The 13,112-nt window shown below is 53.3% G+C and overlaps 1 protein-coding gene across 1 annotated transcript; it reads right to left on the bottom strand.

Annotated features, from left to right (window-relative positions):
* Positions 1-8,755: 8,755 nt before the first annotated feature.
* On the bottom strand, positions 8,756-12,710 carry VAX1 (ventral anterior homeobox 1; the record flags this gene model as incomplete). Its single annotated transcript, XM_081073586.1, has 3 exons — positions 8,756-9,334; positions 11,192-11,379; positions 12,470-12,710. 3 exons carry the CDS (start codon positions 12,708-12,710, stop codon positions 8,756-8,758), a joined length of 1,008 nt encoding a protein of 335 aa, XP_080929712.1.
* Between the last annotated feature and the right edge of the window lie 402 nt (positions 12,711-13,112).

The raw sequence follows: 13,112 nt of genomic DNA, 5'->3' as shown, positions 1-13,112 counted from the left end.
TATGTAACACAGTACGCGCTAATAACCTGGAGTTCAATGGTGTGCGATGATTGTAGAATGGAACTATCTGCCTCCTCAAACCACAGGGGAAGGCAACTGCAACAAAACATCACTTGTTTGGCTAGAAGGTTTCTAGCCAAATATGTCTAATTTCTAGTTCACGGGAAATATGGGGGATAGAGAAACAAGTTCAATGACACCATGAGGAAACAATCAGACAAATCCACAATGCATTTCATTCTATAAGGTAGCTGGCCTGGACTTAAAAGGAAAAAGGGGTAAAAAGAAAATCAGACAACTATTCTATGTTAAAAGAAACAAAAGTGATATAATAACCAAATGTAATACATGAATCCAGATTTGAGCCTGGATTTAAAACAAAAACAAACAAACAAAACACTATCGGACATGGTTGGGACAATTGGGGACATTTTAATTCGTGGTGGCTACCAGGTGATATTACAAAATGATTAATGATCTTAACTGTGCTAATTGTAGTCATGTGGGAGATACAATGTTCATAGGAGATACATTCTGAAGTGCATAGGGAAGAAGTGTCATGAGGTCGGCAACATATCCTCACACGGTTCAGGGGGCGGCAGATGGAGAGTGAAATATGAGTGAGAGCGATAAAACATGTAAGAAAATGTTTTATAAAAGGTATAGTTTCACGAAATGACTTACGAACCCATGGGAGCTCAAATACGCTGTTAGTGAACTAACTTTGTATTCCAGTCAGTCTTCAAACGTTCAAGCGCCTCCTACGGATCAGACCTACAAATACCAATCCAAACAGTTACAACAAATTCAAAAGGACAAAGAGAACTCTCAATCTTTTTGTATATTGCTCATAGCAACAAGTGACATCTAATTACACTTGCATTTAGCCCTTCCCTGGAAGGACTAAGTCTGACCCTCCGTAAAATGCACTGGATGAACTTACTTACTGACCACCTATCGAACAGACGGCGGTCTTATCTTAACACATGAGAAGAAAACAACCAAACCAAACCTGGGTGCTCACTATTGGGCATCCTTAGCAAACCCTTCATCCCTCACACTCCTGCTTCTCTTCTTCCGAGAGGTGTGTGGACGACACCACTCAGGTCCAGTCTGTGTTGCTTTCCAGAGCCCAGAGCATTGGTTTGGAGAATGGAGAAGGGGCGGTTAGCCTACTTTCCTCTCCTTTTTCACGAACTGATTTTGCAGCTGGGATGAGAACCCAGCAGAGCAGGCTGGAATGGGGAAAGGGGTCTCCAGGGCTCATGGCCGCACCTTCTGAGCTGGTTCCCGCTCCTCCAAATCATGGGTCACTGCTGACCTCTTCAGGGCCCGACCTTGCTTCCAGGAAGGCATCTCCAGTGCTTATTTCTGCTAGTGCTGCAAGAGGGCACCATCGCCAGGCTCAGCTTAAGTCAAGGCTGGGCCGCGACAGCGTCAAACCAGGCCCCACTTTGTTTTCCTGGTGGCAGGAGCAGCAGGCACCTCAGGCGAATGTGCCCTTACCGGGAGGCGAGCAGCGTGAGGCGCAGGGTCCTGTCCTTGGGGATGAGCAGCCCAGTCACTGAGAGACTGAAACCTCAGGGCTCCTTCAAGCATTCCTGCCTCAGGAAAAGGACACCCAGGACGCCTGCTCTGCGATTTTACTCTTATGGGCCCTCCTGCCTTCCGGTCCAACCTGGAACTCACCTCTGCCTCTCCAGCCTTGGAGCTGACTCAGCCCCAAGTACCCCCACCCCAAACCCATCTTGGGTTTAGGCTCTGCATCTAATTCCCTCTCTGGCTCAAGGAAAATGTTTTCCAAGTTCCTCGTGGACCCAATCTTGAAATAAATGCTACCACCAGCTACCTCCAGTCAGTTTACTGACATCTGTTCGTTTTATCTCAGAAAATGCCTTGAACCTATCCTCTCTTCTCTGTTGCTGCTGTTACTGTACCAACAGACCCCACCACCACCACCACCACCACCACCACCACTGTCATTCTCTCTTGCCCCTATTGTAGTGAAATCGGCAACCAGCCTGCTTCAGAAGCCTTCTGCTCCTGTTCCCCTACCGCCTCCCCTGGGATTCTCCCCAAACTGCCAGAGAGATCTTTCAAAATGCAGACCTGCAATGATTCCATGATCTCTTTGAGAGGACCTTACAGGTGCTCCCCATCAACTTGATGGTCAAGTCCAAATGTCATTTTCGTGGGATACCAGGTACTTCCTGCATTCCTGCCGCTTCTTCCACCATTTGCCCTCAGTCATTCCACGCTCTAGGTTCTCAGTGCTTCCTTTGCATTTCTACCACTTAGCATGCTTTTTCCCATAATATTTGATGCAATTGGGTTGCCCAAGAAGCAGAGAAATTAGCATGTAGGAGGTTTACTAGTGAGTGCTCCAAGTTCAATAACTGTGGAAGAGAAAGGAAGGAAGCAGTATTGGACAGAAGAAGTCAAGCTGAATTAGAGTCTTGACAGAACCTGAGCCAACATTTCAGGGAGTTTTGAAGACGTGATGTCCCTTTAAAGCTATCCAAAGGAGAGGTGCAAGGATCAAGCTTATCCCCATTTCTATTAGTCATTGAAAGCCACCCTGGGAAATGGCGCATAACCTTAGGCAAGGTGGCTCTCTTCAGCTGAGGCTATTTCCAAAGGAGGCTGACAGCTGAGGGTTGTCTGACAACTAACAGCTGTAGGCTGTCTGCCAGGTCATTAAAATAACAATTTATCATTTTTGACAATGATCACTGTGGTACCCAGTCTAGAGGCATAGAGAGTACATTCCATTTTGACTGGCTCCCACAATTCCAAGACCTTTCTCAGGAAAGGACTTGGCCATCCCCCTCATTCTACAGACAGGGAAGCTGAGGCCTGAGAGATTCAGATCGGCAGCTACCACAGTGACACAGTGTTATAATAAGCAACATTTGAATGTTTATACTCGATTATACAAGATGCTTTATGTACCTTACTAATTAACTACTCGTGAAAATTCTGTGGGGTAGCTGCCATTATTATCTTCATTTCACATATATGGGAACGGGCTTAGAGCAGCCAGCTAAGTAATTTATCCAAGATTACACAGCTATTAAATGCTGGATCTAGGATTTGAACCCGTCGCTCTGACTCTAGACCCTATAATTAATAACCACTAAGGTGAACCGCTTTTCCATAGTGATGCGTACCATCATTCTGGGCCTTGTGAGATACTGAGTGGTGTGTGTGTGTGTGTGTGTGTGTGTGTGTGCTGCTATTATTTCTAAGAATGGATACAACATTACCACATAAAGCACAACATTTATTTTCTGTTTTTTCATGGTAAGAGGATAAGCAAATGTCCTTCCAGGTAGAAAATAATTTTCACATGAACTAACAGAGAATACCGAAGTAATTTTCAGCTTCCATGTCCCTTCCATGCCAGTTTCTCTGGCTTGGGTGGCCTCTCTCCTTCCACAGCTCTGATGTCTCTTCAACAGAAGCCTTTAGTTCCAACCAAAAAAAAAGCTGTGCATCTGAATGCCTATCAGAAAATCTGGAAGGCTCTCCTCTTGCCCGCTCCAAACTCCCAGGACTGAAGGGGAACAGCCTGTCCAGCAAGGTGGTCCCAGTGGGGTTTATAAAAGGCCTTCCTGAGACCCGAGAAACCACCCAAATCTATTCCTCGTCCTCTCCTGCTTCATCAAAATAAAATCGATACAAGTAAAAAGACTTCTACATGTAAAGGTTTGCCAACATAGAAATGGTGTTAAATTACAATAGTATGAGGTGATCCAAGAAACTCTAAACTGTGTCAGAAAATGTGGATTAATTTGTGTAACAAATATTCATTATATTCCCACCAAACACCAGGCCCTGGGCCAGATGCTAGAGGTTGCAGTATTTTGAGCATTTGGCATTTAGTAGAGTAGTTCTCAAATGTTAGTGTGGGTAAGAATCACTTGGGAAACTTGTTAATAATGCACATTTCTGAGCCCCATCCCCAGAGTTTCGGATTCATCAGGCGGGGCTGAGGTTTAAGAAGCTGCATTTTAACTGGTCCCCAGGTATTTCTGAAGCAGGTGGTTTTCAGTTGTATCTTGAGAAAATCTGACCGACTGGATGTTAAGTTCTGATCAGCTTAAGTCCCTTAAACTCAGGAGGGCTGGGGATCAGAAGAGATTCATGATTTCCAACTGTTTTAAGAAGCCTTAGAAAGACTTTCTAGAAAGGTTTTCTGTACAACCACCGTATACCAATATGATACCATTTCTTTACAAACAGGAGAAAGACACTGTGTCATCCTGTGGCCTAAGGTGAGAAGTTGAAAGTTTCACTGGAACAATTCAAGAAGTGGGTGTGTGCGTGTGTGCATGCGTGTGTGCCTGTGTGTGCGCGTGTGTGTGTGTGCGTGTGTGTGCGTGTGTGTGTGTGAACGCATCAGCTGCATAGTTAAGCTTTTTACCTCACTGTATAGATATTTGCCATATGAATATTATGCCTCAATTAAAAAAAAATCAAGGAAGTATAAGACAGAGGGTAAGGGGGTTGGCTAAAAATGCCATTCTAGAGAGAAGCAGGGGAAAGGAATTGGGTACTGGCAGGACAGAAAACAGAAAGGAGGGCGAAAATTCAGACCTTGTGATGAAGGCATCAAGTAAATCCTCAGCAGCTGGTGTAGAAAGAGGGCTGGAAATGAGAGTGGGCAGATGTGGGTGCAAAGAGACTAAAGGGTTCAGGTCCCATAAGCTAGACACTGAGTACAACTAGAAGGAAAGAAGGAAAGGGAAAGAAAGAAGGAAGGGAAGGAGCCGGAAGGCCAAGGAAAGGAGAAAGAAACAGAAAGAAGAGGGCCCTGGCCCAAGGGGGGGCTTACAGTCTCGTGGCTTTGACTAACTACGTGACTTTCAGCAAGTTGCCTGATTGTGCCAAGCCTGTATGTGTCTCTTTAGAATGAGGCCGAACCTCCGAGAAAGTGAGGAGTAATAGAGATTGTGTATGTGAAAGGCTATTTGTAAATTCTCAAGGGCTGCTAAATGCTACTTATGTTATGAATACATTCTGGCTCAGGGTTAGGCCAACTGCAAGTGTGGCTATAAGCATGGGTCCCAGTTCAGCTCCCCAAGTGACTTTCTACATCTTCCTCCTACCTGACCACCAAACTTGTACAAGTTTGGTGAGAGGTTTTCTTTTTCTTTTCTGATCTGAGCTCATTTGTATGTTGCTTTGTGCAGGCCTAAGCATGAGATTCCTTTCAGCGCCCCCACCTCCAGCTATTCTCCTTGACCCCAGAAGCCCCTTCCACCTTCTCCCAGGCAAGGCCCGCTGTTGTCACGGAGGCCACCTGCCTCCTCCCTGGCCTGTGAGTCACTATAGTTGGACCAGCAGGCCTCACTAGAGGCCTCCAGGGACCAAGGCAGCTAGCTAGACGCCCTTGGGGAAAGAGGGGAAATAAGACAAGCACTAAAATTAGATGAATTGTCTATAAATGTTTTTTAATTAAAATTATGATTCTTTTTCTATGCAGAAGAGTCTCTTTAAGAACAATTGCACTCCCTGAGTGGCAGACGAAGAGCTCAGCAGCTCTTCCCAAAGCCAGGGAGGGAAGAGAGGTGAGAGCAGAGAGGAGATGGAATAGCTGGTTCTTTCCCTTTTAGGGATAAGAAAGCAAAAAAGGAGAAAGGTGGGGGGAGCCGTTAAGGGATCTGGTTGGGGACACCCAGGTTGAGGCTCCTGGGGGAGGGGGCTGAGCATGTTGGGGACCCTGAAGCTGGGATTTTGTTTTCTTTTGTTCCATAAAATTATGTCACCTTCTCACTCCCTCCCCCCTTGCTGGCCCCAACCACCAGCCCTGAAACCAAGCCAGAGCCACCCCGCCTTGGCCTTGGGGCCACCCGGACAGTCAGAAGAATCCAGACAGACAGAGAGAGAGAAAGAGAGAGAGAATAGAGAGAGAAAATAGAGAGACATTGGGGAGAAGAGATGAAAATAAGGGAGAGATGGGGGTTGGGGAAAGGGAGACTGACAGTCCATCAGGGGAGAGAGATCCTTAGAGAAAGCACAGGGGTCTACCGGACAGAAGAGAAAGGTAGAAGAGGTAAAACAGCTTCAAACGGAGGAGAAAGAAGGGGATGGCAGGGAGGAGAAGAACCGAGAGATAGCGAAGCTGAGGGGTGAGCAGCGACTTTGACAAACAAAAGTGGACTGTCTGGGGGCTCATGCCAGCCAACGGCGAGTCCATGGAGAGGGTCCTAAACTCGGTAACACCTCAACCACACTCAGCTCAGGAACTCCCTCGCCCACACTGGGCCACCTCATTTCGGATGCCTCAGACTTGCGGTTCAGGCACAATATTCGCGTCGGAGGTCGAGGGACCTGGCTTGTGTGGGTGTCCTAAGGGGACTGTGGGCCCTCGCATCACCCAGGTGGGATGGCGCCAAGACGGTGCCCGCCGCTGTGCCCGCCGCCACGGCCGTGCCCCGGGCAGCACACCCTTCGGGAGTGTGTCCTGGCGTCCACTCCCCCAGCCCTCTTTGCTTCCCCAGATTTCCGTTTGCAAGGTCCACATCCACCAGCTCCGCTTCTGTACTGGGGTGGGGTGGGGGTGCGCTCGCTGCAGGAATTGATATCTACCTCATTCTGTTGCTCCCCCAAAGTTTCTCTTTGATGGCAGAGAGACTTAGTAAGTCAGAAGAAAGGAAAATCTTGCCTGTGCCGGGCCCTGCGATTGCACAAAAATACAAACACTGCCGGCATGGAGATGCGGCTGGAAAACTATAAATCGGGAGCGTTAGGAGGCAGGAAATTTGGGGTCTCCGAAGACAAGTTCCGAAACAACCGAGAAACACGAAGCGGGAGATTGAGGAGGGAGGGCGTGAAGGGCCAACTCCACTGGGACAGACAGCTGGAGAGGGAGACACTCCAACAAGCGGAAGGAACAGCTTACGTAGTAGTCGGGCACCTCTGTCCCTCCGGCCGGAAATCCGCCCCAAACCTCATCCCAGGCGCTCGCGCCACTTGTCGCAGGGCCCGCACTGGGGGGGACGCCACCCTCGGCCCCGGGAGTCCCCACGCTGAGACTCATTGTTTGCTGGGTCTTTCTTTGTTTGTTTTTTTTTGTTTTTGTCTCCTTCAAATACAAGACAGAAATACACCTCATTCGTCATCATAGATATATATATTTCACTCTCACCACATAAATACAAAACATTCGAATATCCAAAACATTCTGAACAAAGTTAGTAGCCAGGATTCAGTGACACCTACCCGCGTTTGAATCATTCATTATTTTCTTCACTAAAAATAATTTGCCTAAAAAAAAAAAGGAAAAAAAATCTTCCAACGTAAATAATTTACAATAAAATTACTATATTTAAAATGCCCTGCGCTCGCTTCGGTTGGAGGCATACGTTCTAGACACTGCGGCACCTCGAAATCTGGGTCTGTGGTTTGGTTAAAATGCGGTGGCCTTGGCTGTGGGGCTGTCCTTGTCGCGCCGGTAAGGTCCGGGTTTCTAACTTGGGACCATGGAAACCCGAGGAGTTTTTAGGGGAGGGTGTGGGGAAGGACCCTTCCCTATCCACGCAGGGAGCTGCTCGGAACGTGAACGAGGGACAGAGGAGACCGGGCTGTCCTGCTGTCCCCGGCTACGTCCCTGCCTCTGGGTCCACAAAAAACTGCTCTGAAATCTAGGCTTAGAGAATCCGGGAGTGGGTGAGAGGGAGGCACTGGTTCGTTTCCAAACCGAGCAATTCTGCGCCGAGCCACGCGTCGGGGAGACGGTGGGGAGGAGCGCCGGCGTCCGGGAACCACCGGGCCCGCACTGCTCTCTCCCCCAAGGAGCGTGAAGCTATCCAGCACCGCCCAACAGCCTCGGAGAGTATTCTGAATTTTCTTTCATTCGCTGCATTGGCTTTTCTTTTGCTTTTCCCTTTTAAATTCCCGTGTAAAGCCGTAACGCCTAAAACTTTAATTTTGCATTGCCTGTGGCGCATTCTCTATGCAGAATCTTCTTATACCTTCCAAACCATTGTTATGCGTGTCTTAAAAACTGGTTCCACTTCATCTGGTTTAACGTGGTGGTTATGACTCTTGTTTTATTGCTGAGTAGATCACATGTATTACCACCGTTGCTTGCCTTGATGTTTCGTTTCTTCTCCCCTGGGGTCAATAAGCCCAGAAGGTAGTTAAGATCGGAATTTCTCTAAGAGGGAGAAAACTCGCGGCAGGGTTTGTCCAGCTAGGAAGCTGCGTGTGCACTGGCTCTCCGCAGAGTTCCCGCAAAGTGGGGACCAGGGGCTCCCAAAAGCCCTGCTTTCTCTGGCGAGAAAAAGGAAGGTCCTTCTTTTTGGTGGAAAGAAGCCTGCCAGCTTTTTCAGCCCCTGGGGTCTGCGTGCAGCTTTCCTCTCGCAAATATTCTTAAGAAGAACCGGCGGCGGCAGCGGCCCGATGGAGACTTGTGCGCTTTGGACTTTGAACCGGTGTTTTCCTTCCAGGGCGCGTCATTGGTTGGGGCGTCCGGTTGGCTAACTCGGGCATTTCCCCCAATTCTTTGGATTCTCCTGGATTCAGAAGGAAGTTTGGGGAGAGGGGAGAAATGGAGGAAAGGCAGGGAAAAAAACAAAAAACAGCTCAAATGACCTAAAATTGGTAGCAGAGCCTGGCGGGAAAGGAGAGCCGTCAGAGGCCTCGTGGGAGCCGGGAGCCCAGCGCAGGAGCCCCGAGCGCCTAGCGCGAGTCCATAAATATCACCACAATAGATACTATAAATATAAATACAGGGGAACACTTAAAGTCAGTCCAGCGCTTTCTTCTCGGCCCCTTCTTTATTGTTGGTCCGGGAGTAAGGCTCGAAGGCCGAGGAGCTCAGGTATCGGGCGGAGAGTTCTTGCAAATTCCCGGCCAGCGAACCGGCCATTGTCAACGGGGCAGAGGATAGGCGGCTGGCGACCGAGCCGAGCAGCGAGGGCACCGGCAGGCTGAAGAGGCCGTGGCCGGCAGCCGGCGCGCCAGCGTGCAGTCCCCCAGGCCCAGCGGGCCCCGGGCCCGGGGCGCCGCCTACGGCTGGAGGGTGCGGGGACGAGGCGCCGGCGGGACCCGGAGCCGCAGCGGCGGCGGCAGCGGCGGCCGAGCCCGCGACGGCGCCCGCGCCCAGGGCGGGTAGGCTGGGCCCGCGAAGCGCGGAGCCGAGGGCGCCGGTGGCGCATGGCGGCAGTAGGGCTGGCAGGCCGGGCGGTGACAACAGGCGGCCCTGCTCCAGCAGCCGCAGCACGCTGCACGTGGCCGCGGTCTCAGACACCACCGAGCGTAGCTCCGAGTCCTTGCCTTGGTCCTTCTTCTGTTTCGTGCGCCGGTTCTGGAACCAGACCTTCACCTGCGCGCCAGGCGTGGGGAGGGGGAGAGGGGCAGAGGAGACGGGAGTCAAGGGGAGCGGGCTCCGGGGGCTCCTGCAACCCCAGCCCCAGCCCCAGCCCCAGCCCCAGCCCCAGTCCCAACGAGCAGCGGGGAAGGTCCAGCCTGGGAGCTGCTAGGGGAAGCCAGGGCTGCCAGGTGGGGGACACAACTGCGCTTCCGGGTTATGGAAGCAGGCCCAGGCCCGCCGAGAGTACCGGTAAAGCAATAGTGTTCACGACCCTAACTCGAAGAAAGACCAGAAGGACCTGACTGGGCCGTTGTACTACCCACAACCAGACTGCGGATCTGCACGGCTTGAGAGCAAACATTTCAAGGAGAATGTGTGAGGCTTGAAGGGTGCTGTGCTGGGAGTGGGGGTGTGAAGTGGGGATGGGTGGAGAAGAGTGTTGCCTGCCTTTCCAGACCCAGAGCCCTGGCCCAACGGGCTCGAATTTAGCCCCAGCAGCACTCCTGTTGAAGGTACTAGTGGCTTCTTTCTTATTGGGGTCAGACTTGACCATCAACTAGCAGCAAGCGGGGAAGGTGGCTGTAGAAAAAATGATTTGTTCAGGGTGAACTTTATAGGCCAACCTTTCTCCATCTCCTCTCACCACCAGCTGGATTGGAGGGGCTGTGTGATACTCCTTATCACTCTACTGTTCTGCATCATGAACTTCGGAATCATAAGTAGCCAAGAGGCTGGGTGGTCTAAATTCTCTCCACCAACCTCCCCTCTCACTCCTCTTCCTCTGCTCCTCTTCAGGCCTAGCTGGTGGCCCAGAATGGAGTCTGGCAGCTACAGGGAAAGGTTAGTCTGTCTAGATTTTGTAAACTAAGAGGCATGGTAACAGAGACTGAGGAAAACACCAACTCAGGCCTCAAAAAGAATATCCAATATGTTGTCCTTGGTTCTCAGCTTTCTACCCAGATTCCAGACCTAAACCATTCCCCACCTGCTACAGGAGTGGGCATAGGGAAAGGGACTGGTCCTCAGAAACAAAGTATGCCTTGCATACGCCAAGCTGGTGCCATGCCCTGGCCAGTCCCCAAAGGGCCTCCACAAGACAAATGTCGGGGGCCCTAAAGTGCCCCTGATCTGAGTCCACATGGTCAGCTCTGTAGAATTATATGGATTTCACGTAAAGGAAAAGACCTAAAGCACAGTTGGCAGTGCTGGCTCCCAGAGCCAGATCTGCCTCTAATCCCATACCTCACACATCACTGGCACAGAAGACAGGGCTTCCTGGGTGCCTGGGAGTGGGTGCTCAGGTCTGGGAATGAGGTTGGGTCGCTTAGGGCCAGGGGAAGCCTTAAGGGTCAGGGCAGTCTGGTCTGCACAGGCAGATCTCGGGCATGTGCACCTTTCTAATCCTAGTTGTCACCCACAGCACTGGAGCAGGGGGCTTTGGCCCTAGGCTTTAGGCCCATTGCATAATGGGCCTGGGTGTTGGGGTCCCCAAAGAGAGTAGTACTCGGAAGTCTGGCCAAAAAAAGGTGGCCAAAAGGGCAAACATCAGTTCCTTGTAGAGCAGAGGAAAGCAAGGAATTCTCAAGACTGGGGTCCAAAATGAATTCCAAAAGGACAAGATTGGGTGTCTCCTGGGCTAGGGCAAGGTGGGCAAAGCATGGGCCCTGGAATATCTGAGGGTATGGGGGGGGGAGGAAGAGTTTACTGAAGGGGAGGAAGCCTTAGAGCTGTCTTCCCCATCCTCCTGATCTCCTCCACTTCCCCTGGGAGGCTCTGTCCAGAGCCAGGCTAGCTAGTGAGGAAGTGCTGGCTGGAGGTGGTGGGGCAGGAGGCTGGTCCTGAGCTGTGAGCAGCCTCGCGGCCGGGTACCTGGGTCTCCGAGAGGTTGAGCTGCCGGGCGAGCTCGGTCCTCTCGCGGCCCACCACGTACTGGCAGCGCTGGAACTCCATCTCCAGCCGGTAGAGCTGCTCCGCCGTGAAGGATGTGCGCGTCCTCTTGGGCCGGTCCAGGTCCAGGCCCTTGGGCAGGATGATCTCTCGTATGGACCCCTTGGCATCTGGGGAAGGGGAATTGTCAGCCGCCAGAACCCTCTCGTTTCCCTCCACCTCTTTGGCCGGAGCTGGCTTCGGGAACAGTCGCCAGCAGCCTGGAATTCAGAGGTGGAGGAGGCGGAGGGGGGTGCGGCCACAGCCGCGGAGCAAAGACATCGTATGTTTGGGGGACGAGGAGGCTAAGGCCACACGCTGGCGAGAAAACCAGATTTGCCTTTGTACAGCCCTCCGGCCAGGGAAGGGGAACAACATCTATTCCAAATCGGCTGACGGTCATTCCGGCCTGGAAGCCTTGACTGCGCGGTCTCGGTCCCCGGTAGCCTACAGGTTCCCCAACAGCCCAGGTCGTGCCGGGCCCAGCTCTGGAGCCTGTGATCAGACAGCGCTCCGGCGGCCCCCACCGCATCCGGGGGTCTCCTCCCCTCCGGAGCCAGGGAGCTGGACACAGGAGTGACCAAGTCGGGGCCGGCGGGGCCTGGCGATCCGCTGCGAGGGAAGCGCCGGGCGGGGGCCGGGCTCTTTTACCGCGGCCTCCCAAGCCGAGCGCACACCGCGCCGCAGAGCGGGGCCGAGCCGAGCTCCGAGGCAGCTTCCGAGGCCCGGCCACTGAGCCCGACCCCTTCTCCAGGCGGCAGCGCGCCGACTGGCCGGGCCGTGGCGGGCGGTCGGCGGCTGTTGTCCCGCGCCCGCCTTCCCCTTCGGTGAGCTCAACGGGCCAGGGCGCGGGGGTCCCCGGGGCGGCCCTGGCAGGCCCTCCCGGCCGCCGGGCGCGCACACGCCCTCCAGGGTGCCCTGCTCCTTTCCGGTGTCGGAGGCCACAGCCTGGAGCCTGCGCCCGCCGGTGCAAACCCTCGGCTCCCCCAGCAGCCCAGCGGCTGGGCGCTCGGGGCTTGGAGGGCCGAGGCTCCTGGAGAGTGCGCGCCCCAGGTGCGAGTCCCCATTGGCCGGCCGGACCCGGGGAGGGGAGGGCCACCAACTTTCTCCGAAGTCCCATCCCGCACCTCTTCCCGGCGGGTCTGGGTCGGTGGCGGCGCGCGGCTCGCGCCCCGGAGTCGCCCTCAGCGGACGCGCCCCGCAGCCCTGCCCCATCCCTACCTCGGACCAGGATCCGGCGGCAGTAATCCGGGTCGGCTGCGGAATTGGATTTACTTTTGTTGCAATCTTCAGCGGCGCCCGACGCCGGGAAGGCGCCCTGCGACTCCTTGAGGAAGGCGGCAGGGAGGTTGCCTTCCGCGCCCTTGCTCTCCTTGCTCTCCTTGTGCGCGTTCTTGGAGACCCGGGCAGCCTCTGCGTCCGAGTGGCACCGAACGTCCATTTTGTCTGTTTTCCCGAACATGGGAGAGGCAAGAGCAACCAAAAAAGAAAAAAAAAAAAAGGACAGAAAACCAGAAGAGGCACAGTGGGGACAAACCCCCTACAATACAGCCTCTACGCCCGGCCCGGAGGGAGGCAAGCGGCAAGAATGAATGTCCCGGTGGGGTGGCTGCGGTGGCCGCGGGCGGGTCAGCGGCGACCGGTGAGTGGCGCGCTCGCCGAGGGGCGGCGGGTCTAGTCCGGGATCCCGGTGGAGCCGCGACGAGGCTGCCTCGTCAGCGTCCGCGTCCTCTGAGCACGTCCAGTGTCCCCAGCCTGGCGATCAGGTTGTGAGCAGCGCAACTCGAAAATGCTGCGGCTCCCGCCTGTTACAGAGACGGCGAGTTGTAGTTGTCCGACACCCGGGGGGACGCACGCTCGCTGT

This window comes from Rhinolophus hipposideros (assembly GCF_964194185.1).
Source record: "Rhinolophus hipposideros genome assembly, chromosome: 15".
Lineage (NCBI taxonomy): Eukaryota > Metazoa > Chordata > Mammalia > Chiroptera > Rhinolophidae > Rhinolophus > Rhinolophus hipposideros.
The sequence above is the reverse complement of the archived record's forward strand: the minus strand, read 5'-3'. Positions and strand labels throughout refer to the sequence as shown.